At 46.2% G+C, this 27512-nt stretch overlaps 1 protein-coding gene across 4 annotated transcripts in view; it reads right to left on the bottom strand.

The window, feature by feature from the left end:
• SHROOM3 (shroom family member 3) overlaps positions 1-27512 on the bottom strand; it is a 108103-nt gene that overhangs the window by 20339 nt on the left and 60252 nt on the right. For 3 of the 4 annotated variants that reach the window (XM_074867073.1, XM_074867074.1, XM_074867070.1), the window contains exons 2-3: positions 13333-13461; positions 2754-2885 (exon numbers count right to left, since the gene is read on the bottom strand). In XM_074867073.1, coding sequence (XP_074723174.1) covers positions 2754-2812 — 59 coding nt within the window. In that variant the 5' untranslated portion in view covers positions 2813-2885; positions 13333-13461. Of the gene's footprint in view, positions 1-2753; positions 2886-13332; positions 13462-20594; positions 20685-27512 lie in introns of all 4 variants that reach the window. The other variant, XM_074867071.1, reaches the window with a different exon arrangement.

The following is a 27512-nucleotide window of genomic DNA, read 5'->3' as shown; positions in this document are numbered from 1 at the left end:
TGGAGCCAGGGAGGATCAACCCCACCCATCAAACCTATCCAAAGCACTTGGAAAGCTGAATGAGCACCGACGCCACCGAGGAGGAGGAGAGGAGCATGAGAGGCATTCTGGGGGGAATCTAATCTCTTTCTTTTTAACCCCATTTCATTTCTTTTTATGGAGATGAAGGCTATGCCCTGGCAGGCTTCCTGGAAATTCAGCTGTCCCAAGGATAGTTTGTTTGCTGCGAGAAAACTAAACTGACAAGACAGGGAAGAGATGCATGTGTTTGTACGTGGAGGCAAGTGGGGGTGCAACAATAGAAACAGTCTGAGAGTGCCCCAGGAAGTGTTCACAGCCGCCTCCTCAAGTAGGTCAGCAGGTGCAGGTACACCTTGGCACCTGCTCCAAGATACACACGTGTCGAAAGAGGACTCGTGGCTGCTAAGGATGTGTTCAAAAACAAGGATATTCAGACATCTTTCTATCAGTGGGAAGGGAGTTCCTTGCACCAGCCATGGCTCTTTTTACACCTCACAAGGAGATATCACAAATCTATGTGGAGTTTCCCCTGGCTAATCTCTCCTCCCAGATTCAAGCAAATACACTGAGGATTGGGGAGCGTAGCCTGAGGATTTCACTTTTCTTCCCTCTATTCGCAGCTCCCCTTCCTTAGATACCGCTTTCTCTAGTTTCCTGTGCAACTATATGCACTGTCCTGGCAGAGCCACAGGAAAGCACCAGGAAAGGAAAGACTGCTGTCCCACGCGAAGGGCGGCAGGGCAAGGCTCAGAGCTGGAGGCAGGAATGGAGAGGAGCCTGCATTTGCCAGGGTGCAAGTTGCAGCCTCAGCTGGCACAGGGAAAGGCAAGCACCATTTCTGCACGCTTTGCTCCAGTGGGATATCAAAACCAACCCTGCTCTGTGCAGCCGGGGAGCTGGGGATGCACAGCAGCCCTGGGAATCAAGGAGGCAGCAGGTGTGTTTGGTAACCTCCTTCCTAACAACTATCTGCCGGAAAGCCTAAAGCTTGCTCCAGATCATATCCCAGCCACGGTCACTTCCACCCTGCTGGATTAACACTGACAAGCCCAAAGGACAGACGGAGGGGAGAAGGCTGCTAAGGATAAGAAAAGGCAGAAGGAAGCCTGCCCACAAGGGGAAAAAGCAGCGGCTCTGCAGAGAGATGCAGAGGAACACAGAGACAGGCAGAAAGAGATATGGCAAATCTCAGGATAAAGCTGGTTTACTCATTTAAATGCACCACTCTATTTTAGTTTCAAATAAACACCTCTCTGGCAATGCCTAGCACAGCCCTGGCCAGCCGGCCACTAGATGTTCCCCGTGCTCCTCTTCAAGCACCCAGGAGACAGAGCTGTGCTGCCAAAGGCTCTGCCAGGAGCTGTGGCTGGGAAGCAAAGCCCCTCAGTGGGAACTGAATATGCTACAGCATGATCTGTGCTGAAGGCCAGAGTCAAACATGTATTTTTTCTGCAGCCATCTCCTCACTTTTTTAATGCTCTGTTTTCTTTTGCCTCCCCTCTGCCAAGGCTCAGTCTCGCCTGTAGAAGAAATGATGTTTAAATCCCAGTGGCTCTAAGGAGAGTTTCCTGCTCCTCAAACCCTTCTACACTTCCAGGGAAAATCCTCCAAAGGCAGAATTTAAACTTGTCCCCCTGCAAGCTGCCCCAGGGCTTCCCACCTTTTGGGGCTATGCAGGGTAGCTGACGGGTATGCCTGCTCAGGCAGCTCTCCTCCACTACTCACCATACCACGTGGCCTCACGGAAACAGCCCCAACTGGCTGGGACTATATCACTACTTGGTCCATGGCCAAAACCAGAGGCACCTCATACCACCTTCTTTTAACAGCGCTAAGGTTAGTAGTTTAGTCTTTTGGGGACTGATAAACCATTGCACTAACTTAGAGGAACAGTCATGCACATACAGTTATGCTAAAGCTGACCCCTGCAGAAAGTGTTGCCAAACCCAGGAAATCCCTCACTGAACTCACCCTGGGAGTATCGTCGGTGATGCACTACTGTCTGCTGCTCCTGAGAGTGGCTCAGTTATGCTGACAGGCACAGTTGCCCTGCTACCTATATCCTTGTCTTCCTTTTTTTTTTTAATACGCTGATTTTGACTTTGGATTTCTTTCCCCTTGCTGGGGAAACAACAATGCTGTGTTTCTACGTGGGGACAGTTCATGGGATGCAGAGCAGGACCTCAGTTCCCACATCCAGATCCACAGAAAGTTGCATTAATGTCCTTACGCTGCGCTCCCATCTTGATGGGAAGGGAGATTTTTAAAGCAGTTCACTTCCTAGCTGTTAATCACCTCACAGAGCACTTCAAGGAGGAAAACATGGGCACTTTATTTAGGTAACCAAACAAGAACCAAAGCCTTCCTAACTCTAATCCTAACCCTGGCTGTTTGTAAACTTGTCCAGCTGTATGGAGGCAACTGGTAACATTTTTCCACCACACCTTTTGTCCCCTTCCTTCACTCCTCTGCCCTGATCTTGTAGTCAGTACCATCAAGACACATCCTTGGGCATGAGGCAGAGCCTCCCTGAAGCCAGCATGACACTGGAGACAAGGAAGGACATAAGACTGGAGGACTAATTTAGAGGCATGCTGGCTTGGGAGCCTGATTTCTACACTCATTTCACACGTGAAAACTGGACAAATGATACTAAATGAAAAACTAAATGAAAAAATGCTGCTTTACATCTCTGCCTATGCAGCACAGGACCACAGCTGTGTAGTACTTACCTGGAGTGGTAGGACTGATGCCACGGGGTGCCAAGCGTACCCTGAGATATTTGCATCATGCTGGGATCGGGTTGGTTCTCCGCAAGTTTGGTTGAATGCCAGGAATGAGGTCGGCCTGGAGTTTCACTCCGCCTAGGTAAAAGCAGAAGGATTTTGCACATCAGCAACAGGCCAGCTCTTTCAAGGAAGATGAATGTGAAGTAACACCAATATTCACATTTAAAATTGCTTGTGCTGACTTCTGTTTCACTGCTACGTTCTTGTCTTTTCCACGTGAACCAAGCAGTAATCATGCACCATTCCTGACATTCACACAACACGCTCCCCCCCATATTTGCAAGGCAACAGGCATGGGCAGACAAGTGGGTTATCACTGAATGTGGGGGGTCTTCCCCTCTACCTCCCAGCCAGAAGCCTTACCCCTCAGGGATGAACCTGGGGGCCCATTCACAGGGATCAGTTTACAGGCTGGGCTGCGTGTGGACTCCCACACGATGCACCAAGCAGGGCAGCCGCCTGTGATTCTTATGGATGCTGAAGGAGTGCTTTTCTCAAAAGGTTCCCTTCATTTTGAAGTGATGACTGGCAAAGTCATCTAAAGAATCAAATACCATGAGGGGGTGAAAGCCCGCACAATGCTGTTTTGATCTCTCCTCAGTGCTGATAAAAATGCAGGAAGAGACGTGACAACCAAGTGCCAGCAATGTGCGTCCTCGGCATCCCCCAGCGCCTTGCAGCCAGCCAGCTGTCCCCCTGCAGCATGTGAGCCTGGGTGCATTCCCAGGCACAGCACAGCACGGCTGGCCTTTGGTTGCTTCAATCACCACTGCTAAGGAAGGCCTCTATCAGCTCTTAGGAGAAAAACAACCACTGACAACCTTATTTAAGGCACATGGAATGCAATGGAAAGTCAAAGCAGGGGATTAGCGATCAAGTACCCTGAACATGCCACACAGACTCTCCTTTGCCCCAGCCTTTGGGCTTGTCCTTAATCCTCCCTCTGCTTTCCATGGGGGATCTCTAGCACTCATCTCCACCGTTTCTAACTCTTCCTGTGAGAACGAGGAGCAGCACTGTGTACCACTGAAATCCCAAATGTGACAGTCTGCAGGACAACCTTGACTACCTATAAAGCATAAATGCAAGAGGAGGCTGTGATGCATCTTTAAAGTCTTTGTCTCACTGAAAATTTCACAGTACAGCATGTCCTGAGTAAGTCAGTAAATAGATTAAAATGCCCTCTGCAGATGTAAACCAGACACCAAAAGAGGACTCTCCTAGTACTGCTTAAGATTGTGAAAGAAACGATACAGGAAAATGTACCAAGTGAAAAACGATTGCTAGGGTCAAATCCGTAAGTAACGCAAGTTAACATCGGCACCGGCTGATGTTCTATGACATGGAAAAGCATTGTCAGAAGGTGAGAGGTAGAAGCATTTCACCAGTAGTTTTTCCATACAGACTTCAGAGTTCACAGCTCATTCTCTCATCAGCAGAAGAAAGAAAAAAGAAGAAGAAAGGGACATTTTTTTCCTTTTCCATTTGTTGTGACAGAATTGTCTTAAGGAAAGCTGAACTGGAGGTTTACAGAGGGTGAGCTGAACTGCTCATCGTTTTACCATTACATGTGTAGGTGTGTTTTAAACAGAGTTCTTTTGTTAAGCTCCTTGCCCAGAGAAACAAGGAAGATGAACACTGCCGGATGGGAAGTTGACAAAACTGTTTACTAAAAATAACCTGCATTCTTGCCTTTTCTGTTGCAGGGATTTAAAGACTCTCTTTCCACTTTCAAGTAGTATGAGCCCCCAGCATTATTTTTTTGCGTGGGAAGGCACACAGAATGATCAGAAGTGAAGCTTGTTATCCCTTGATTTGATCAGTAAAAAGCTGCAAGGAAGCTGTGTAGCCAACCTTCTGAGCCACAGGTATTTTAAACCCTTCTGGTTGATATCCTCGTAATAATACAACACGTGGACAGCAAAGCTGTGAATTTAAGTCAGAAGACATGTCTTACCAGCTCAGTGAGGGATAACCTTGCATTGTTTCCACACCTACCTGATCCTGAAAACGTGGATTAAGGGTAACCAAATCTTAGCTGAGCTTAAGCCAAAAGAGGAAGTGCTGCAGTACACATGATCTTCAGCTCATGTTGCAGACTCACGCAGGTGATCTCCAAGGAAGCGGCAGGATGGAAGTATGGTGGGTCTCTGTGCACACATGTGCACTGAAAGGCAGAGAACAGGGGGCCTGATGCAGTCTCCACTGAATCAACCAGAAGACTCTCCTTGAAATGGAGCACTGAGGTTGTGAAAGAAAGGCACAGCTGAGGCTGCCAGTGCCTGTGTGTGGGTGTTCAGGGAATGCCAAGAAGTTCCTAGATTCAGCCTTCTGTAACACCTGAAAAGAGCACCTTGTTTCACCCTACTTCCTCAAGCTTAGTTTATAATCATTATTGCCTAATTAGGGAAAAGGACTGGAACTGGAGTGCAGTATGACAGTGAACACCACAGTGTCTAAAGGAGAACAGCTATCTCCCGTTACAGACGGAGGAGGAGCTGAATGTGGTTAATCTGCCAATTTTGCAACAGCTTTTGGTTACCCTTGCTTTACTGCAGAACATAACTTTCAGGAAGCAATAAAAACCAGTGCAAGATTAAACTCTTTTTGGCAAGTGGGACAGAAATGTTTTTGTAAAACCCGCAACATCAGATCCTGATTCATCCCAGACAAACTGAGTGATAAAACTTGCAAATGAAGCAGCTAATTCCTGACTTGAGTGAAAACAAATAAATCATTAGATCTTTAACTGTTATAAACTTGACGTAGATCAGTTGCCTTCAACAAAACCAGGAGCAACAGCTGACACTTCGGTCCAGAAGGTTGTAGGATTTCAAAATGCAGAACTGTAGTAATAACAACAACAGGAATAACAAAATGACCTCATCCCCTTATCCTTTATACTAGTTCCTCAAGGGCTGCACCTGTACCGTACTTGTGAAAGTGTCTGGACAATCTTATTACTAAAAAAATTCTCCACTTCAGATAATGGAGAAAGTGATCCCTCTGTTGTAAATGCCAAGGCTGGAAAAGAGACTCCCGGTTCCTCGTGGACACCTCCAGTGATCAGATAACCTGGGCATCCAGGTCAGGTTGGCATCACGACAAATGCCTCGGAATGAAGATACCCAGAGAAGACAGTGGACCCTGATGCAATGCTGGCATCTAAATAGGCTCCCCGGCAGCTGTAACACTGATTACATACCAGATACTGCCAAATTCACACCGTAAACTGGAAAACCAAAGGGAAAAGAATAGTCTTTAATCTTGTCCAGCTGCTGTTATCTGGGTGCTCCTTGTTGCTATACTGGTCACAGCATTTTCAGACAGAAACGTGAGCGGCACATTAGCAGTCTCCTCTAACGCAGTCTGGCAAAGACTTGATGCAGTCTGGGCTGCAAGGACCATACTGACGTTTCCGAGGCCCTTTACCATTAATAGCTCTGTAGCTCTCTCTTATTAGGAAGAGCTGAACATGTTCTTCTCTGTAATCTCTGTAGATTATTTTTATGCTTTGTATGCAAAACAGTAATGGAACTTTTTATAAAGATACCTTGGCACTAACTCTACAAATGAATCAGCATCTAACAAACAGCCATCTGAAGCTTTCTTCACAGTATAACCAGAAGTTTCATTCATCTTTTTCCCAAGGTTACAAAATAAAACTATACAGAACAATGTATTTGGTCTAATTTCCATTCTTTATGTATTGATCCTCACCAGTGCCAGAGTACATACACAACCTGAGTGTTCTGCAATTCAAATGTACTCCGGCATCCTCCAAGAGTGCACAGATACTTCTGTGTAAAAAGGCCCATCTTTAACCAAAGCAAGGAACCTAGCTTCTTCAAACTGTCATTTTCATTTTTCCTACATTTGCCTAGAAAAGTTTCCCTTTTCCTAAAGAAGGGAAAAGGGCAAAAAGAAGGGGGAAAAGGGCAAAAAGAAGGGGGAAAAGGTCACCAGTGGCCAGCAGCACACTTTGGCTGAGGCCGAGGAGCACATCAATACAGCAATACTGACCGCTGCTGCCATGACAACAAGAGCTGCAGGTGGATGACTGTCGTTACACCCAATTTATGGGACCGGTTTCTACGTTAGGATGAGAAGCAGGAAAGAAGCAGTTCCCTCCCCTCACATGCCATGTCCTGGTCTTTCACTGAGCAGGATCCTAGGGCATATCATGGGATGTACTTGCTGTGCAGATTAGACATTGTGTGAAGGTATCAAAGCAAGCTGCTGAAGCTGGAAGAGAAGGATTTCACAAGGAAAACACCTTCTATTAGGAAACACAGACTTAATTTTATCCTTGCAGACAACAACAGGATGTAACTCAGCCTTTTAGAAAGCTAATGAGTGAAAGCCAGGGAGGGGATGTTGTGGCTGATCAGTTAACAACTCAGAGTCATCAGTGCCCCAATAAACGGATCTATTTCTGCTGCAACACACACACAGAGCTTGCGGGGAGTTAAGTTTTCATCAGCCTCACATCTGTCAAACACATCATCCAAGATGGCTGAATAGAGACCATTTGTGAACAATTCTTCTTCTAGCACTGACCCTGTGCTCATTTTTTTCCCTGCCAGCAAACTTCAAAATCCTCCTCAGCAGAGATGAGAAACACTGAAGATAAAGGCAGCAAAGCCTTTCAAGAAAAGCATCTCTCCCCAAGGAGTAGAATCCACCTGTGGATCCAAGCAGGAGCAGTCGTCACTAGCACACATTCTCCATGACCTGCAGGGATGGTTTTGACTAGCTGCTGGTGTTAACGTGCCCAAGAAAGATGGGAAGACAGAGAGACCTAAGGCCAAGAGGGTCACTCTGTGCCATCGCAGACAACTGCAGTCCCTGTGGTTGTGCCTTTCCCAGCAGCCATGTGGCCCAGGTGGCTCTGTGGGAGGTTGCTGGAGCTGGAAGGGACAGCCATGGCCTGGCCTGTTCATCTAGGGAGGTGGGAAGGGATGGGGGCCCTGCAGTGGAGAGCCTCCTCCTGCAGAAGAGGAGAAAGATTTGTACACAAGTGCAAAGCTTGTGCCCCTCCGATCTGAGTCACAAGAGAGAAAGTCAAGAAGGCAGCTGCCCATCCTTACCATGTCACCCTCACAGTGGTTAAGATTTTAAGCTAGTGATATTTCTAAACTAACAAAAAGTACATGGCAGAGATAGTATGTCCTGAGCCGCACCCCACTGCACAGTGCAGCAGGCTCTTTCTATATGGAGAGATCCTGATCACAGCAACTCCTGTGTACCCTCCCAGGGTGACTGTGTACCTGCATCAACAGAAAGCATAAACAACAATCTGAATTTTCATCGGTGCGGACCTGTGTCCAAGATGGCCACATCTAAAAGGAGAGCTAGCATAACAAGGATACTTCTATAGATATCCTAACGTGCTGCTACAGTCCCTATGCCTAGCTATTAAGCAGGAGATGAAGGAAAAACTAAAGCACTCAGAAGCCTATTAGGATTTTGACAGAGCGAGGCCACAATCTACTCAAAGCAATGTCGCTCTTAATTAAGGTTCAGTCATGGTTCTAAAAATAAGCATAACAGACGAGGCCAATTAGAAAGAAGTCGGACCATAATGGCGTCAGCTTGATGTGTGTTTCACTGAATCTGTCTTTTTAAGCTCACAGAGCCCTTCTGGTAAATTCTGGAGCAGGAGAGATCTGGAGTGAGCTCTATCCCTTCACAGTTTTGACTAAAAAAGAAGGAGGACTTGTTAGAAAGACCTGAAGTATATGAAATGATATTTCATGTCATGAATCTTGGGCAATAGTGTCTTCTCACCTATGAAGGAAAGGGAGAGTGGTGCCCCACACCCCTCTTTATGTTCAGATTAAAGCTTTCCTTAAGTAAAAAACACACTGAAAAACCCCTTGTTTCAGAACACTTAGGTGAAATGTGTGAATATTCTCATATCAGGACACAACCTTCTTTTCCATGATATGTTAATCTCTGCAACTTCTAGAAGACAACTCTCTACCCAGGGAATCCCTTCAGAGTATCTCTCAGTTTTTAGCAGTCTCAGTCTTAAACCAAAAAAAAGAAAAAACCTTGAGAAAAATACCCCAGCTGAGTTCAGGGCTCTACCCCTGACCAGTCTGGCCTCCTTTCTCTCTCCAGCCCCTTTCCCAGTGGCACAGGCAGATGTTGTGCCTGTGTGTTGTTTCCAGTTTCCATGTCAGATGCCATTCGTTTTTTCCCTTTGACGAGCATCACTTGGGACGTCTGGGTTGCATCAGACCAAGTCCTGAGTGCCACGTCAGAACTGGGAGACAGGTACTGAGCTCTCTGGGGCGAGGAAGCAGAAAATCAGAGGCTTCTGCTCAGATTTCCTACCCTTACCATTGTCAACTCTTTGGGAAAAATTCCTCACCATACAGCTGGAGAGAAAAGCCCTGTGTGAAAGTGGACATGACAACCATGTATGTGGATATACATAAGATTTGTAATACCATTCTTCTCAACTCCAGGTGAAGGAAACAGCCTGTCTCTCTTCCTCCTCTTCTCTCCTTGGCACCAAAAGTAGGCAGAGAGAAACAGTGCAGTAAGATTATTTTGTGGATGGGAATGACCAAGGGCACAGCAATGTTCATCATGCTGCCTCTGGTAAGGGACAAGGTGCAGATGGCTGAGCACATATGAAAACATCAGGTACTGCAGCAACATTTGCCAGAGTTTGCAGGAGACCAAAGAAGGCTTTTCTTGAAAGAAAGGCTCTCTGCCCCAGCCTGCAGAAGGAAGTACTGGGATTGCTCAGAGGTGATGGCAGCTGTGAGCAACGGTCGCTCCTTAGTTGAACTCAGAACAGTCAAACATTGTAATTAATGATTATTGGTCTTGCATGTGACATCTCTGTGTTATCACAGTTCTTCAGTAACCTCCAGGCTGTCTTATCCAAGAAAGGGGTATTTATCAATTTTCCAGAAAAGGAAACAAAGGCCTCAAGAGGTGAAGTGACTTAGTAAAATCACCCAACGGGCCTACCGCAGAGTGCTGTGCTAGGAACGGGGCCGTGCGCTGCCGCTTCATTTTCCCTTTGTCCAAGAGTATGTGTGACAGGCAATATTTAGATCGAGGACTTTGCCCTACACAAAGAAAGGGTCTAACTGACATTCCCTGACACTAACCAGACAAGAGGCTTGAACAGGAACAGTGGGGCTCTGGTTATTAGTGTGATGTATACAAGCTTCATTCTTGTTGATTACTGGATTCAAGGACTTTGTCCTACTGGGATCTTCTGACAGCTTTCTTTTTTATGGAAAGCATTACCAAGCAACATGATAAGTATGATTTAAATTGCAAAATAAAGAGTATTTCAGATCTTTATTTTGAGAAAGTACTTGCCACCAGGATAGTCCATCTGCGCCGTTCACACAGGACCGCGGCTTAGACACGTGGAAGCCAAGACAGCCTCCTGACTGGTACTTAGAGCATGTGTAGGCTAGAATGAGGAGTTGGTGAGCACTGGATTAAAGACCCTCTGCAACTTTCATCTTCTTGCTACAGTTTTACTCTGTTCCCTTTGCTAGAAAAACAGGAAGAAAGAACAGACATGGAAAAGAAACAGCTGACTGACTCACAGTCTTTGAGAAGGACCCTATGATTTCCTGTCTTCTCCAGGCATTCACATCATCTCTCAGAGCACGGGCAGAAAATCTCAGCAGCCAGACCCTACAGTGGCCTCCCCTGCCCATGGCTTTACAGAAGTCACAGAGCTGCACTGATTTATCCATATTGATAAATTAGCCCAACGGGCTTAATTCAAATAATTTTTCCTCATTCTTCTCCAGTCAGTAAATTCGTTAAAAAGACAGAAAAACAAGCATAGCTTAGATTCTTTCGCACCCTGATATCAAACACACAGCAACTTGCAACAGGAGAGACTTAGAAACAATGGAAGGAATGTGTTTTCCTAGTCTTGTTCACTGCTTAGGAGGAACTCGGTGGCTGGCAGCAGAAACGCTGCCCTGTGAGCCTGATTATCCAAACGTAACGTGGACAATGAGTCACGGCAGGTAACCAAGGGGATTTTCAGGGCAACTGTTTCAGGCAGTAGCTGGGTTCTCCTCTGAGTTACAGGGCTACAAATCACAGGCAATGCTAATAAACTCAACACCAAGTGCTAATGTAGAAATGATAAACGGGAGAGAAGAAGAAGGTCCTATAGGTGTGTGCGCTGAACGTATGTACATTTATACACACGTTCATGTGTGTGTGTGGGGAGGATCTGGTCACAAACAGACTGCTTGCTGAGGTACTGCAAGGAAAAAGAAAAGGCAAAGGGTACCAAGGAGAGTTTAAACTTTTAGCTAGCCAGGTGAACTCATGATTTACTCCTAGCTGAGAATTTACCTTCCCACTGTACCTGCAGAGAGTGGGTGAGATAAGTGGCCACAGAATGGCTAACGAACCTGTCCTCTCCCTCAGGGAAACTTTTAATCACTTTGGTAATAAACATTTTTTTGGTGAAAGACACCCCTACATCTGGATTTCTAGACCTAATTCTTCCCTCCTTCTCATCTCAGATTGCCCTCTACCGAAGGGTAGAGCTGCACTGGCTGGCAATACTACCCTGGCCTTGTTTATTTTGCGCAGTGGAGGAAATGAGGCAAGCTTTGGTGAGCAATCGTTAAGTGTACACTGAGGAAGGTGAACTGCAGGCTGGTGCTGTGCTGCTCCTTCCCATAGATGCTCAACTGCAACACCTGAGAAACCAGTCCTGAGCTCTGGATTTCCCTTGTGGCAAAGGACGTTCACTCATCACCCCAAATTTCAGAAACCGATCAGGACTGCTGACAGCCTGTTGCCTTCATTGCCTAGGGTGAGTCTGCAGAAAGTAAACAAGCAGGGGAATTGCACCTGCTGCTACGGCCAAAGCAAAGGCCGCAGAGTCTGAAATACCCTCCCACACTCAAATTCTTATACATTAAAGCAACTTCCTGTTCGTAATCAAAGCTTCAGCCCGAATTAAACTGAGATATGCAGACACAGCCTCCAACACTGCTGGAAAATTCAAGCAAAACATTGGCTCTGCATCCAAAGACAAATTAATCCAAGTGAAATGCTAAACTTTAGAGCTTCTGCAAAGATCTGCTACTAGATCGACAGGGATTTACAGAGGGCATATGCTGAATAACTCAATGCTATAGGAAGGTGGTGGATTTATGGGAACTCCTTTCCCAAATTTGCTGTGGGTCACATACCTCAGGAACTGCAGAGTCCCATACCCCAGAGATAAATCCCTCTCTGATAAAATAGCTTGAAGAGAGATTTCAGCCTCTAAAATCTGCTCGAACCGAGAAAGATCTAATTTTAGGTGCAAATCCTCATCTAGGGGAAAGTAATACAAATTTAGTGAGGTTACACACATGAACACGGGCAGAAGGGCTGAGCCCTTTCTCTTTCTTTTGCGGCCACCCAGGTGGTGCAGGGTCAACATCCATAAATGTTTGCAGTGGCTAAAAGCTGGAGCAGCTCCACTGAGGTCAGTGAGTTTGCTTCAGAAGTGCATCCTTGCTGATAAGATCAGAACGTGACTTCAGCATGTCACATTCCCTTCTCAGCTGCTCACCAACAGGTGCTGGGCCACATTTCCTCCAGCTATAGGAAATCAGTGTAGTTTCTTGACTTCAAATAGGTCAAGGTCTGACCTGAATGCAATGTTGCCAATGAAAGCCACAGCTTTGACTTCATGGTGCAGATCTCAGAAGACAGACACAAAAATCTGTGAGGTCATCCAGATTACCATCTGACTGATGTAAGAGGCTCTTTTGATACCAGCAAAAGCTTTGCCTGAGTAAATGCTGTAGGATTTGGTCCTGAACTGCACGGACAAAGGAAAGAAATTGGGCTCTGCCACAACACTGGCTGATCCAGAGCAATTCAGGAAACTGACTTCTGAAGACATTTAATCATTAAAAAATCCAGATGAGCACGCAGCAGGGTTGTCATGAATGCCAAACTCCCACTGAAACTCAGAGGCTCAAAAGAAGCCAGGTGATTTTAGAAAGTCAGGCACCTAAAACTGGGGAGCCACAGCAAGCTTACACCACTTCTGTGGAGGTATTTTGGGTCAGCATCTCTGATGACCTTTACCAGCACCGACAAAAGTTTCTGAGGAGAAAGGACACCTCTTCCTGGACTCCTTCTCAGTGAGTCACCCTCAAGCATACTGGCAGCCAAAGCAGTAACTATTTTACACCCAGACCTATGTAGATGTTCCTGACATGCAGCAACGTTGATGCTTGACTCAAGGCCCAAAAGGTGAATTCATTTCTCTGACACCGTGCTGAGGGTCAAGGAAGCCTTGGGAAAAGGTGGGTGTGAGGTTAAGAAACTGTCCTGGACCTCTTCCTCTGCCTAACACTGCAGACACTGGGGATTTATGTTGCTCCAATCCAGCATTATTGCTGTCCTCACTCCCGCAAGAGTTAAGTGGAGTTTGCTAGCCGCTCTCCAAGAACAGTGGCCACAAAACACACCCAGCAGATAGGAACACAGATACACGCATTCTAACCTGGTCTTCAGCCGTAACTTAACTCCTCCCGACCACGTGGTTTTGCTGGGCTGAAAGTCAGTGGTCACACAGTCCGGACTGAGTGGGTTGGGAGACAGGTCGGTGCATCCCTTTGCTGCATGTGTGTCCCTGTCAAAAGAAACCAAGCCCACATAAACATTGACACACAACACCCTCAGTCCTTGTATCCTACATTTAATATGGATTTTAGGAAAGAAGGCAATACACAGATCCTGGGGCAAGGCAGGGGTATCAGTCTCGTTTTTAAAAAGTGCAAAGCAAATGGCACAGAAAGCCATGTATACCCCTTTTCTTCTCTATGTCATTGCCCAGGCAGGCTATAAGTGATACTTTGCTCTACTTTATACCTAGGCAGTGCTCAGTCCCTGCGTGTGCCCCTCACAACTGTTTTGGAGGAGCTGCACAACACCGCAGCACTGCTTCTCGGCACACGGAAGTGGGATCAGATGCAGCATCCACGGCACAAAACCCATTATCCTGCATCTGCATGTTGGGACTCTAATTCCCTAAGTGTGGAGTTCAGGGGTTCCACTGTGGGATATGCCCTTCCCACCTCATGAGAGCTCAGAGAATGCTCTGAACACACAAGAAAAAAGCTAAGAGAAAGGTCCACACAGTGAGAGCAAGAAAGAGAAGCCTATCCCCTCTCTCTACTGATATTTCCACAAAATTACCAAACAGATATTTACCCTGCTTCATCATATGCGTGCAGAAGTCACACAAACATCATGTAACCATCACTTCAGCTCCTTCCTTCCCCCAAGCACAGGGGAGCCTGAAACTATCTAGTATTCCCACTTGCTTCCATTTTTAACACTGAAACGCGGGAGAGATTTTAAATTTCTGCCCGCTCAAGGAACCCCCACGCTGAATAAAAGCGCGTCTGAAAGGACCCCCTCCGCGCCCCCCTCGCCCACAGCAGGCCGTGGCCCGAGGTGTGCTGTAATTGCCTCTTGTTGTGTGCTTAGCAGGCTGCAGGCTGAGCGCACATGTCGGCATCTGGGGCTTTGGATAGCTGAGATGGCTTGGATGCCATTCCGGTGAGAGGCCAGCCGTCTTTGTGTCCGGCTCGGTCCTCCCCCACGCTCCCTCTCCAAGCCCCCACGTGCCAGGCAGGAATGTTAAGCCTCACATTGCGGATGAGATATACCAGGGAAGCGCAGTAGCACTTTCACCTAGATTAGGGAAAGCGACTGGTCCGGAACGGCCTTTTTGCTTGCCCTGCTTATCTTCATCCAAATTTTACCCCAAATCTTGCCTTAGTTGCCTTTTCTTTCCATGTGCCAAATCCCGTTCTGTTTTGTCTCTGCAGCCCTCTCCTCTGAGATGATGTCAAGCCTCTCATCAAACTAGAAGGATCCCCCTCCCTGCTCCTGTACCAGCCTTGCTATATACCAGGAGCAAAACCTCCTTTACTGCAGCTCTGTGAAGTGCCAATATTGTTAACTGCTTCAATTCTCTCTGCTTACCAAGTTTACTATGAAAAACTACTAATTTTTAGAGGAGATTTCACTGCAAGATAGAAAAAGGACAAAAGCTTGCTACAGATGAGGATTTAAAAGATTGTACATAAACAATTTATATACAAATGGGTATACAATTTTCTAAGTAAAATATATTTCTAGCTGTTGTGTTTAGAGGACAAATTCCTCTGTTTAAGGCTTTGTATGGAAACACCAGAGAGATGGTCCCGGCCACAAAGAATGGCACTTCTGCCCCCACAACACTGTCCCTGAGAGATTTCTGTGACAAGGGGCCCCACAAAGCCCCTGGGAGCGTTTTAAACACAGCTCAAATTTGCAGCGAGGCTGCTGCATATCATGCTGAAGCCTAATGAGGTGTTTCACTGACAGCACCGTGGCAGGATCCCATTAGAGGGGAAAGGATGTCAGCAGAGGCACTTGTCTTAACTCTGGGGCAAATCCTGACCTCCCTACTCAGGCCTCCTTTCCCACACAGGGAACTACCACCCCTTATACCTCTCTAGTTTGCTAACGGGACCATGAAGAACAGGTAGAGTTTACCTGAAGATCCTTCACAGGCAGTACCATGTTGGGGTGACACTACCTTAGTGTAAAGGGGAGAACAGGCACTTGGCTGTGACCATACCTTCCTGATTCAGGGTAACCCTTGCAGAAGTCAGAACTGGTGGGTTGCTACTGGAGGCTGGCCTAGCAGCCTTATATGCAGAGTTGCCAATGCCTGTGGCTCCTGCTGATTTGGAGGGGCAATAATGGTGCTGGACCCTTCTGGAAAAGGCACCTGGATGTCCCAACGTGCTGCCAACTGCCACGGCACTATAACCCTCATCACAACACCAAGACACTTACAAAGTCAAGGCCATTTCTCTAAGACAGTTCTCAGAGTGCTGTTTCAGCCTGTTTGAAAGCAGATACTGACACAGTAAAAGAAGATCTTTGCCATGTTCATAGGAGATGCCTCGGATCAGCAATGAACTTTCCTAACACACCTCCAGCAGTGCTCAGTTGTAACTTCCCTATTCATTTTCTAAATAGCAGACTTTGGCTCTCAGAGGCTACACAACAGCTGTACTCCTGCAAGTGAGTAAAGCTGCTCATGTCTTCTCTCTGGTCAGCTATCTCCGAAGTAGCCAGTAACAATATTTAGGACAGGGAAATTGCCCCTGTGCCAAATACATTAAAAAGAATAATCAGCAGCCTGAGAAACTGATATAAGGCAGTAAGTGCCTACAGCTTCCCGGTCACCACAGCCTAGTGATCTTTCAGCACTTAGGGTCTTTTTTTTTTTAAAAAAAATACAGCTTTCGAAGCACGTGAAGAAAGCAAGAGACAACACAGACTAAACTAAGCTGCGAGCAGAGCTTTGTGAGTAAGTCACTTCCAAGCATTCCCATATGGATCCACACAGATCCGACCCTCACAATTGGCAGCTACAAGCAGCGGGAGGGTAAGCAGCTTGGGTGTTCCCCCTCGCACAGTGAGAAACCCATGCTTGCCAGCATGCATAACTTTGGGGTTTACCTCACAGAGACAAAGAAACTTTAATTAGTGTCTGCATGGGCTCTGGGGTTGTTGTTCAGGGGTAAGAAGGAAATGCAACGGAGTTTTTCCCGAGCCTCTTAAAAAACTATAATTACTGAGCTCTGTGTGGAACGGCGGGCTCAATAAGACATTGAAAACTAATTAGCCAGCCTATAAATAAGACCATTAATCAAGCCCAGTGGGGAACACAAGACATGAGGATCCTTCCACCAGTGAAGCACACACACATCAGGGATGGAGCACAGCAGCTCTTCAGCAGCAGCCACCACCGGGCACTTTGCCAAAGAGGACGATACCCATGCAGGGGTGTCTCCAGCGAGAGCACAGCTGGCTGAGCAGGGAAAATACCTGAGGGCAGCATCAGGGCTGCAGCTGCAGAGGTAGAGACCTCCCCCAAACAGGACCCATAAACCCAGCACCTTTCCTCCCCTTGCAGCTTCCTGCCTCACACTCAGTCATGCGACCTGACTGCTTATGCCGGAAGATTTTCTAAGACATTTCTAAATCATTTTCTAATGCAGCCCAGTCTAACGATCAGGAGCGTGCTAATCTCTATAAAGATATTTCTTCAACTGTAACATGGAAGCAGTCACTCTAGTGCAAAGACGTTGAGGGCCTACCTTGAGTCTTGACTGTCGCAATCCACGCCTTCTCCTTAGAGCAACTGTTTTCCTAAAGCTTGAGCTGTCCCCAGGACGGCACAGCCTGATGGCTCTCTGCAACAGCACCCAGCCTGCTGAGATGCTCTTTAAGGTTGGGGCTGGGTTTTATTTCGGGGATGTTGCGAAGTGCCTCACAATTGCATAGCTAAAAAGTATCCGTGGCAAGGAGTGGCTTGCAGTTCTTTTTGTTATCACATTGTTTCTAAAGCTTGCAAGTGGGAGACAGGAAACCTAGTGCAGTCTATTTAAAACTCCTCTACCTCCCACCTGAAGCTGGCAGCTACCTCTGAAATCTTTCCTTTTCTGCAAAGTTTGTGTTTAATTATGAATTGTTATTTATACTTGCTGCTTCCGTGGTGCCTTTGGTATTTAATACCACACATGTTAATGAGTAGCTGTACAAAGACACTGTTCAGCTTTTCCCTCATCTAAAAATATGGCCTGTTAGGAATTTTTTCTTGATGCTTGCTCAACCAACAGCAAAAGAACACTGTAGTACAGATTTAAGCCTTTTTTTAAGAAAAGCCTGCTCCTCAGAAGTTTGATTGCCCCACAGCTTCATTGCCTCTGCCTTGTGCAGAGAGCATCAGCCACCAGAAGAAAGAGGCAGCATCTCCTGACCCATGCGGCAGCATCTTCTCTGCACATCCAGCACTGCCTTTTCTGAAGCAGACATCTGCAAAATGTTTCCTTATTCTTCACCACCCTCTTCAGAGCTCTTCAAGAAAGCATGAGTGGCCTTATTTTATATTAATCAACTCCCCTACACAACTGGTTTGCCTGTTGCTGTCATCTGATGTCTCATGTCCTTCCCAAGCCGCCACAATCCCTGCAGAACTCATGCACTCTTTTAGGAAGATTCTCTGCTTCTGACCACAGACAACTGATCTCCTCTGACCACCTTATCTCCTCCTGCACTGACCTCCTGTTACCTGCATACTTGAAAAGTTTCATAGCATTTATCTTAACCTTTTGGGCTCTTGGCTCTTCTTTCTCATTTTCTTTGGTCTTCCTTATCCTTATTTATAATCTTCACATTCCAGTACAGACTGGTTTCCTAAATCAAGCCTAGACAATAATTGGGGGTGTGCACCTCTGCCCAGCAGATCCCCCAACAATTATGCCTGAACCAGCCGATCAATTTCAGCCAGGGTCTGCAGAGATATTATTCTCAATGAATTAAACTCCTTGTTTCATGAAAATAGCTCCCTGAGTAATAGAAGTAGCATAAATTATTGCTCTCATTGAGGAAACGCTGCGGTGTGAGCTCAGCTGCTGGTCTACAATTCCCAGAGGAGAGAGATTTTATACAGGGAAGCCGTACAAAACCAAACTTCTGAAGTTTTATCTGCTCATAGCATTTGTTTTCCAGCACATCAGCATTACACTTCTTCTGTCTGCACTACCATCCTGTACTCTGCTTTTCTGCTTAGCTGTCTGTAGTTCCAGGTATGAGTCTAGGATACGGCTGACATCATCCATAAACAGCACCTGGAACTGTGTTTAAAAATGATTACAGTTTTATTTTTAAATTTTCCAAAATGGGTATTTTTCTAATGGTTGCACCTCTCGGAGACACGATTACTTATTTTAACCTAACACCAGGTTTGCTGCCACGGTAATAGAAGACCTAAGTCCCAGAGGATCAAACCCCTAAATGTTAATAGGTTTAGTCATTTTTAATGTCTCATTACTCCTAAGCCCAGTATTATTCCTAGAAGAGAGGATGGAGCTTAAATTCTGATTTTTAAATCATTCAGGATCAACAGGAGTGTTTACAACCACTATCAGAATTAAAAGCTTTCCTAGAAAAATAACTGCTCACACGCTGATGATTCTGAAATTGAGATTAAAGCAAGGAACTCCTCTTCAAAGTTCTACAGTGATTTGTAGGCACTTCCTGATATTTTTTCCCTTTGTCTTAAATCAGAACGTAAGAGGCAACCCTCCTCCACTACAGAAACAGCCAACCGCACAGCACAGACACAAAAATAAGCAGCAGCAACAAAGCAGAACTCGGCTCTGACAACCCTGCAGGGAGGGAGATGGAGTTAGGGCTGATGTTTTATCCTCATAGCACCCCATGTTACACAATGTCACAGGGCATCCTGAGATCCCCAGCTCAGCCAAATGACATAAGGAGAGTTCGGCAGCTTCACCTCTGGCTATCCACATCCTGCAGCCTACAGGCAAGCTCTCAGCAGCTGATAACCTGGAATTATGTCTCCTTATGAATGAAAACGCTGCCTCCACAACAGTCCCTCATCTCTTGGCGAACAGAAAGCCTTCCTGCCTCCTCCATGCTGTTAAGGAGAGGGCTCCCCTGGGGCAGGGTTGCAAAAGGGGAGAGAGAGACCATGTTCATCGTGGGCACCGACATGGCACCCATCAGTGGGCATGCTGCTTTGTAGATCCTCCTGCTCCGCCTGAAGTGAAAAGACTGGATTGCTTACGTATTTTTTATTTTGTTACCTCCTGTGCCTGGTCCAGAAATAGCCTGTAATCCACATATCTGTCACGCTCACAGAATATCCTTTGGATGAAGTGGAAGTGCCCTGTGTGTCAGAGCACAAAAGCCCAGCTCCTCTCCTGGACAGAGCACATGTGGGTCTTAGCTGGTAGCAGCAACGTCCGCACAGGTTTGTTAATCTGTGCTCACGGGACCCCTGATCCAGATAAAGAGCCAGGACCAGCTGGAAATACGTGGACAAAACAATTTTTTAGTCAGAAAAAATCTCATAAATTGAACTGAAACTTCTCCTTGGAGGGGATGCAGTTTGGACTAAAGCTTTTACTGGGAAAAGTCTCTCAGTTCTTGAGTAAAATCTCTAGCCTGCCACTTAGGACACTCACCTGAGAGGGGGAAGAGCCAGGTTCAAGTCCACAGTCTAATAAGGCAGATGAGGAATTCAAGGCCATTTCATGGACACTTCAAAATGCAACAGGCTCCACCTGTGGAAACCCCTGGAAGGACTTTTTCATCTTAATGGCAGAGCAAGACAGGTTTTGAAATCTCAGTGAGGCTCACTGAGCACACAAATCTTGGGGCCGAACTAGCTATTCTTCCCAGAGTTCTGTAGCAAGATCCAAGTTGCAAGTAGAAACAATAATATCCATGTCTTAGATTCAGATGGTTCAGTAAAGCTCAGGGAAAAAACCCACATAATGCAAAACTGCTGCAGCTTCTAAGGAACAGGACTAATTTTTTCGTATGCATCACAGGCACATCCATGCTGGTAACTGTTAAGGCAGGATTACTAGAGCTGATCTGCATGCCATAAGCCAATCACCAAAAGGGAAAAGAAAACATTTTCCAGGAACAGTGCAGAGGCAGCTTGTGCTTTTCTAAATGCACAGGTCATTGCTTGAAGGCAAATTAAAGGGCTAAGAAATTACGGAGCTGTCTTGGGATGGCAAATTTTAGATGGATATATCTACGTTCAAGCACCCATCACTTTCAGTCTAATGGCTCCTATGCGGTCATGCCAAGCACGCGGTATTTCAGGGCAAAGAAACACAGAGGCTCAGAAGTCACTTGTAATTAATTCAGACTCACAGCTTTCCTTCTAGGAGGGCTCTTCACTTATGCAACTCCAACTTAAACAGCTTCAATGACCACTGACCTTCAGGTCCACTGAGAAAAAACCTGGAGAAAGGAGACCGCATTTTGACTGTGCAATACCATCTAGTTCTACTTGTCCAGTGTCTTTCTGGCTTTCCCTTTTCTCTGAGATTGGATGGGTTTTATTTGACCTGACCTCAATCCCACAATCTGGCTGCGCTGTGTTTGCACAGACTCCACAAACGCACAAACAAGCTGCTTCGGCGCCATACCTGTTTGCAAGCAGAGATCTGAAAGGAGTATTCACATTCATTTGGGTTCCTCACTTCATTTGGTATTGGCCAAGGGATCTTTGAGAAAATGAACTCCCTCTTTGTCTGTGAGAGAGACCTAATCCTCGTTTTGCCCTGGAGGATTACTGGGTACTTAGAAAGGCACTCACATGCACATTTTTGGTTTGTGCCAGCTGCATTTGGGTTCACAATATGTAGCGTTTGCTTTGGTCTTTAGGTTTGACAATAGGCATTCCACTGCACCCAGACCTCGACCCCAGAGACTGCCATCCTTTTAAAGACACCCTAAATCATCGCTTTCTGAAATGTGGGCCTTCCCCTGCTTTGCATGAGTAGTTTGCCTGCAGACAGTGCATGTGAATTCAGCGTGCAGGCAGGCAGCTGGGCATGCAGCCCTGAAGACCGGAGTCTTTTCTTGTGCTGCTGAGCCAGCGGTCAGAGTGCATGGCTCCCTGCCTGGTCCTGCCAAAAAAGACCTGGACCCTAGCTGGAAGGAAGAACCTGTAAGGCTGAGAAATTACCTTTTATCTCTAGTCAAATCCTGGCTTTTTCTAATAAAAGTTTACAGTTATACTCAATTATAGCTTACTGTTTGTGCCACAGTACCACCCAGAGAGCCTGCCTGTTCAGGCACTGGAGCCCACCATTCCTGGGTTGTACACACTGGTATAAAATAAAAGGTCATTCCTTTTATTACAGGAATAATAATTCCTATAGTAATTCCTATAAAATACCCAGTGCCACAGCACCAACTCTGTGCATAGCCGGGCTTTTCCTGCTGTCTGTGCACAAGGTGCATTGGCCACTGGCCATGATTTTGCTTTACCCACCAAGCTCAAGGAGCCCTTCCAGCCTACTGGTGTTCCCACACGAGTAAAGCGTGCTCTGTGCAGCTCTGACCCAAATCTTTCCAGGATCATGGATTAATTCTCTAAAGTAGTACTTTGGGATATAATTCAATGGGAGTAAAGGACTCTCATCTTCAGCTGGTGTAAATTAGTATCAACTTGAGCAGCACTCTGCCTGCTCAGGGGAGATCTCACCTTCTCAGGAGGTGAGACTTGAGAGGTTACAACTGCCATGGTCTGTCCAACGGTACCACCACAAAAAGTGGGGTGCAATGTGCCCTGCATCCTGACTCTACTCGTAAGTGAAATGTTTTCCTGCACCTTGTGCTCAGAGAGTTTTAACCCCCTTGGAAAACAGGTCTACCTACTTATTGTGTCAAAACAAAAGTAAAAATACAGATAAATGACATTTTCATTCTATTCTACCCCAGGACTAACAGAAGTATCTATAGACTTGGTCTTGACCATTATTGAAAATCTCTTGAGTTTCTTCAGAAACATCAAGTCACACTGGCCTTTGAGGATGCTGTGGGATTTACTTGGGGAATCAGTGTCACCCTTCTTCACGGTTGGTTCAGGACCAGGAGGCCACTAGGAACAGTCTTTCAGACCTGGCCATAAAAGATTAAGATCAACTATCCCTGAGGTGCAGAAGTGCTCAGATCTGTTAGTCGAGGTGCCCGAAATGAAGACAATGTACTACACAGCTCACGCAAGCAGGAAGATCATTAACACATCTGTCCCTTTAAGGACCATGACTACAGCACACTGGTAAAAACAGTGTTACCTTTACAGGTTTTGGGGTATCCCAACAAAGTCATTCTGTATAAATTACAACATTTAACTTTTCTTACGTAACACAAAACAAAGCACAAGCCGGCTCTAAAGGACAAGTGTAAATGAAAAAAAAATAATTGCAGCTCCTACAAAGAAAGGTAACTGTAAGAAGTAAGCAAAAGTCAAACATATAAAATAAGGACTGGTTTTCATTTCAGGATTAGAGAATTCAAACGATTCGATGGGAAAAGAATACAAACCCTCCATGCTGAAAAAATAGTTATGTTCACAGAAAGACACTCAATAAGCAGAAGATACTCTTTTTACAGAATTACTCTTTTTACACTCACCCTTCAGAACAGTGATATTTTCCAGATACAAAAGGACCGTCCTAGGGAGGGGTCTGAATGTCAGGAAAGACGTGTCCCATCTGGGACCTGGCCACGGGTTGCAGACCTGAGACCTGAAAGGCAAGACTAGCCCTCACTGGGAACCTTTTCTAACAGCACATACGAGCTGGGGCCAGACTTGATCTGCTGGTGCAGTGGTTTGTGTGAGCATTTCCTAATATGTTAAAGGCAAAACAAACTAGGTCAGTTCAGACCAGCAATTTAAATGGTTTAAAGCTAAAGATTAAGGGAGTGCTTACAGGAACTGCTCCAGTGGCAGATGGATGAGATCTCTGGCACTGATGAGCATGTGAGGGCATTAATCTCTTCTGCCAGCACAGCTGGATCTCCCTTCCTGGACTGCATATGCATTGGACTTTAAGGAACATATCCTGAAATTTCACCCTAGCAGCTCTCCTCTGAGAATATGGATGCTACTGACGTGCTAGAACAGTAGTTCAGCTGTTTTTTGAAAAAATTGGTCTCAGTGGTTGGTATTGAGTGAGTGATAATCTGAGCACTATTCTGAGGGGGCAGAAGAAAGGCCCGTATTCACATTTGTCACAGGCATGGTGGACATTCAGCATCAAGAACTGACTCAAGTCTGCAGCTGAGTTGTCTCTGCTTTCTAATCTGATTATTTTGCAGTGTTTCCTGGTATGCCAGATTTTAATTGCAGTAACTTGAGGGGTGGGGTGCATTTTACAGGTTTAAATCACCTTCATGGGTGTAGCAATGCCTAATCCCCAGAATATGAGCTACTTCTTATGAGCTGCTTCTCCATCCCACTCACCCACCTCTTCCTGAACAAATTCCTGAATCTCTTACTCAACACAGCACCCATTTACTTCTTCAGGACTTCAGCAGAAGATTTGCTCAAGTGAGAAATGAATATAGATTGAGTAAGGAGATAAGGATTTGGTCAGCTGCTTTACAAAACAATCTCTGCAGCACCTGCAGCATCATTTTGCACAGAGTTAGAGACTTGTAGCTCTCAGGGACTGTATAGAAAAACAAAGAGAAAAATACAGTTACTATAGAACCCAGCTATGCCTGTCAGTTGTCCATCCACCTCTGAGGTAAGAAATGCTATCGTTGGTTCATCATACCTCCTCTGCACCATGTTAACTGGACAGGTCCAGTGGAAAACCAATGTACTGGTCTAGGGAGGGCACAAAAATAGCCTGGCAACAGCAGAAAGACTTGAGCTTTTCAGGTACATACAGAGTCCACAGAGCATGGTATAAGCATGGAGCAAACTAAAGCCTGCTGAATACAGCAGAGTTGCAATCTGGCTGATCACCTCCTTGCACTTTTATTTTTAAAGAGTTCAGGGAGTTTGCTGTGGTTACCGACCCCTGCAGCAGTGATATCACAGCTTTTTTATAGTTTCAGCCATAAATGCAGCTAAAAATCAATGTGGGCAGCAAAGCCCATGGAAGTGAAGCCACTTGAGTTACAACAGCGTGCCCAAGCTAAGGCTCTGCCCTCTGAACATTTTGTGATTCTCTGACTTTCGATGAGAGTGCCCAAGGCGAGATATAGAAATGCTGGCTGCTAAGCTAAAAAATAAATAAATACCTGTTTGTCACTCAAATTATTTTTAGCATCTGTCAGAGATGAGAGCTATCTGACAGGAGTTTGGGAAAGGATGAGGACTGCAGCCATGACAAGACACACCAGATGATGAGAGAGGAACCCGTGGCCCCTCTTGCCTGGCGCTACGCCTCAGTGCATCCCCACTGTGCTCACACAAACCACCTCAAAGAGGAACCGGCCTTCCTGACTCCACTCCCTCCCAGCAGTGACAGAGGCCCCCAGCACCTGTGGCTCCTCCAACAAAGGCAAGGGCCGGCCACCTACCCCTGCCCTACGAAGCCAGCTGGAGTGTGGGGCAGTGGGGGACCAGCCACCCTGAGCCCAGTGCCCACGGTGCAGGAAAGGCGGCCCCGCCACCCCACCGCACATTCCTGCCACAAGCAGTGAGGGGTACGCCCGGGGGACATGCACAAAGCAGCTAATTTTAAAAAAAGAAGCGGGAGGGAGGTGAAGAATAGGGAGGACTATAAGCAACAATAAAGCAATTATTCCAGTTTCGGCGGGCTGGGGAAGCATTGTAAGGGTGGAAAAGACAAGTGGTCTCGAGTCTCATGATTAGCACCAAACAGAGATGGATGAGAAACTAACACCAGAGCCACAAAAATCTTCGCAGTTGCCAGCAGCTGGGTCTCAGCCCCTGGTGGGATGCTGCCTGTCTTTGCATGGCACAGCTAAGTAAAGAGTTAACTTGTCTCTGCCTGCATAATGAAGTCTTATACAGCCTACATTAGAAATGGGATTAGTAACATCATCACTGATACATGAACAACTGCTAAGAGTGAAGAAGTCATGAATGTTTTTCTTTCAAACAGAGGACTGGGCAATGTAGAAATTTTGGGCCATTTAGAAGCATAAATAGACCTCTGCCTGCCTCCTGCTGAAAAGATACTACAAGCATCTTTCCTGTACACAGCCCTATGTCTTGGAGCTCTTCTATGTGCCCTGCCAACAGGAAAACTCTTCCCCACCACCTTGTCTACTGTGTTTTGGTCCGACGATCCTGGGTCCAGACTCAGGTCAGTCCTTGGGCTCAAAGCAAGATCTGAAGTTAGGACTTGGGATGTTCTACTGCATGCACTGCAGGGCTGGATTAGCACCTGTGGAGACCAGGGGAAGCTCACTCACTCACCTGGATGAGGTCAGAGTCTTCCCCAGTGATATCGACCTTGAGTACCAATGGGGTAAAGCACCTCCAGGAGCAGTTACGAGAAATTACACCACAGATCAGCATATGGCTTTGATTTCCAGGAAGATGTCTCAAATCCTGCTGGGTGCCCAGAAACGTGAGGGCGCTACTCTGTAGATAAAGAATGTTTCACAGCTCTTGGGAAACCTGGAAAACCTGACTTAGCCCAAATGCCTATCAGCTTTTAATGGGACTTTCCTCACAAGACACTTAAGACACATATTAAAAATTCACCCAAAACCACTCTGTTTGAAACAGTATGAACTGCTTTTCTTAGAGCAGCTCCAAGCACATTAAGAAAGCACAGAGGAGATGTCCACCCACTGTGGCGCCAACTGGCAGCGTGACTTGAGGTCTTCCACAGCTAAGCCGAAGGAGGCCATTTACAGGTTAACAAAAGACAGCTCACATGTAAATTATTATTCCCCAATGTGAACCGAGCACCTTCTCAAAGGAAGCTGCATCTTTGCTAGGGACATGCAGTGATCTGTAGTCACAGTCTGGAAACCTCTGCTCTGCTTGGCAATAGGAAAAAGGGGAGCAATACATATCCGCTATCTCAGCCTCTCCTCATACACAGGACATGTTATGACCATCCTCATTAAAGAAAAAACTCTCCAAAATTAAGTCTTGGTGGAGCCAGGCCCAAACACAAATTGCCATTTGAGTGAGAAGTGCCAAACTCTTTCACAGAGCGAACGGCAAACCCAAATCCTATTAAGCAGCCATCAGTGTCAATATTTATTCCTCACAAATCAGGGACAAGTAGCCTAATAAATGGTGTCAGACTGAGCCTGGTGAGTTGGAAGAGGAAGGGGATAGCCTTGGGGAAAGGACATGACATTAATCAGCATCACCCCTGCAAAACCCTTGACAGAAACAAGGTAGTAAACTCATTAGCCACTTAGAAACTAAGCTCCTTTTTTGCTTCGCACAGTGATAGCCCACAGTTTCCAGCCTGAAGGTTTGGCATCCTTCACAGCAAAGCCACCGGACGCCATAAAATCTTTTTCTTTCTATCTACCTCTTAACACCTCTCTCTGGCCCAGAGAGGCTTTGCTGGCTTAACCGCTCTCTTCCCTGATGCAGAGCAGCACTGTCCTAAGGTCTGGACCGCAGTGCATTAAGCACTCAAATTACCATGGAGTAAAAGAGCTGCCAGGCAAAAGATGTCTGCACAGGAAGACAAACAAATAAAACGATGATTTCACAAGGCAAACTCCTTGGCTGCAAGAGCTACTTCAAATGTCGCAGCTTCTCCTTCTCCCTGCAGACCATTCCTGCCCCTGGGTGGTGGTATACACCGTCTTGTTGAGTGTGCTAACAGCACCGCGTGCAGCTGCACGGCAAACCAGGGAAGGGAACCAGACCAGCTTAACTTCTGCCAGATGACTCTGCTGAAGGTGCCTGTGCCAGAGCCCAGACACAGACCCAGCTTTCCTCTGCACCTCATCCCAAAAAGGAGTTCATGCTGGGTGAAACACAGTGATGGTGCCAGGTCTTTTGACTGATGTACCTCAGTGAAGGTATTTGGATTTGTATTTGCCCCTTGCTTGAGATACAAGCAAAATTTGGCATTTGTTGATATGTTGTTGCTAGGCCTCCTTTTACCCCTGCATTTTTTTGTTTCTCTTTAATGCTTGCTACTCTATTCCTTGTCCTCTGCACCTGGGATCTAATAATCTGCTTGGAGCAGCCAGGACCAATACATACCCTTAACAGACAAATTGCTGGGAAAACCACTTAAGAAGAACTTGTGAGCTGCGTAACAATATGGTTTCCTTCTCCCTGTCTAGATGGGAAAATACAGTATTAAGACA

The sequence above is a fragment of the Strix uralensis genome, chromosome 4 (assembly GCF_047716275.1).
Source record: "Strix uralensis isolate ZFMK-TIS-50842 chromosome 4, bStrUra1, whole genome shotgun sequence".
Taxonomy (NCBI): Eukaryota; Metazoa; Chordata; class Aves; order Strigiformes; family Strigidae; genus Strix; species Strix uralensis.
This window is presented reverse-complemented; position numbering and strand designations above follow the sequence as displayed.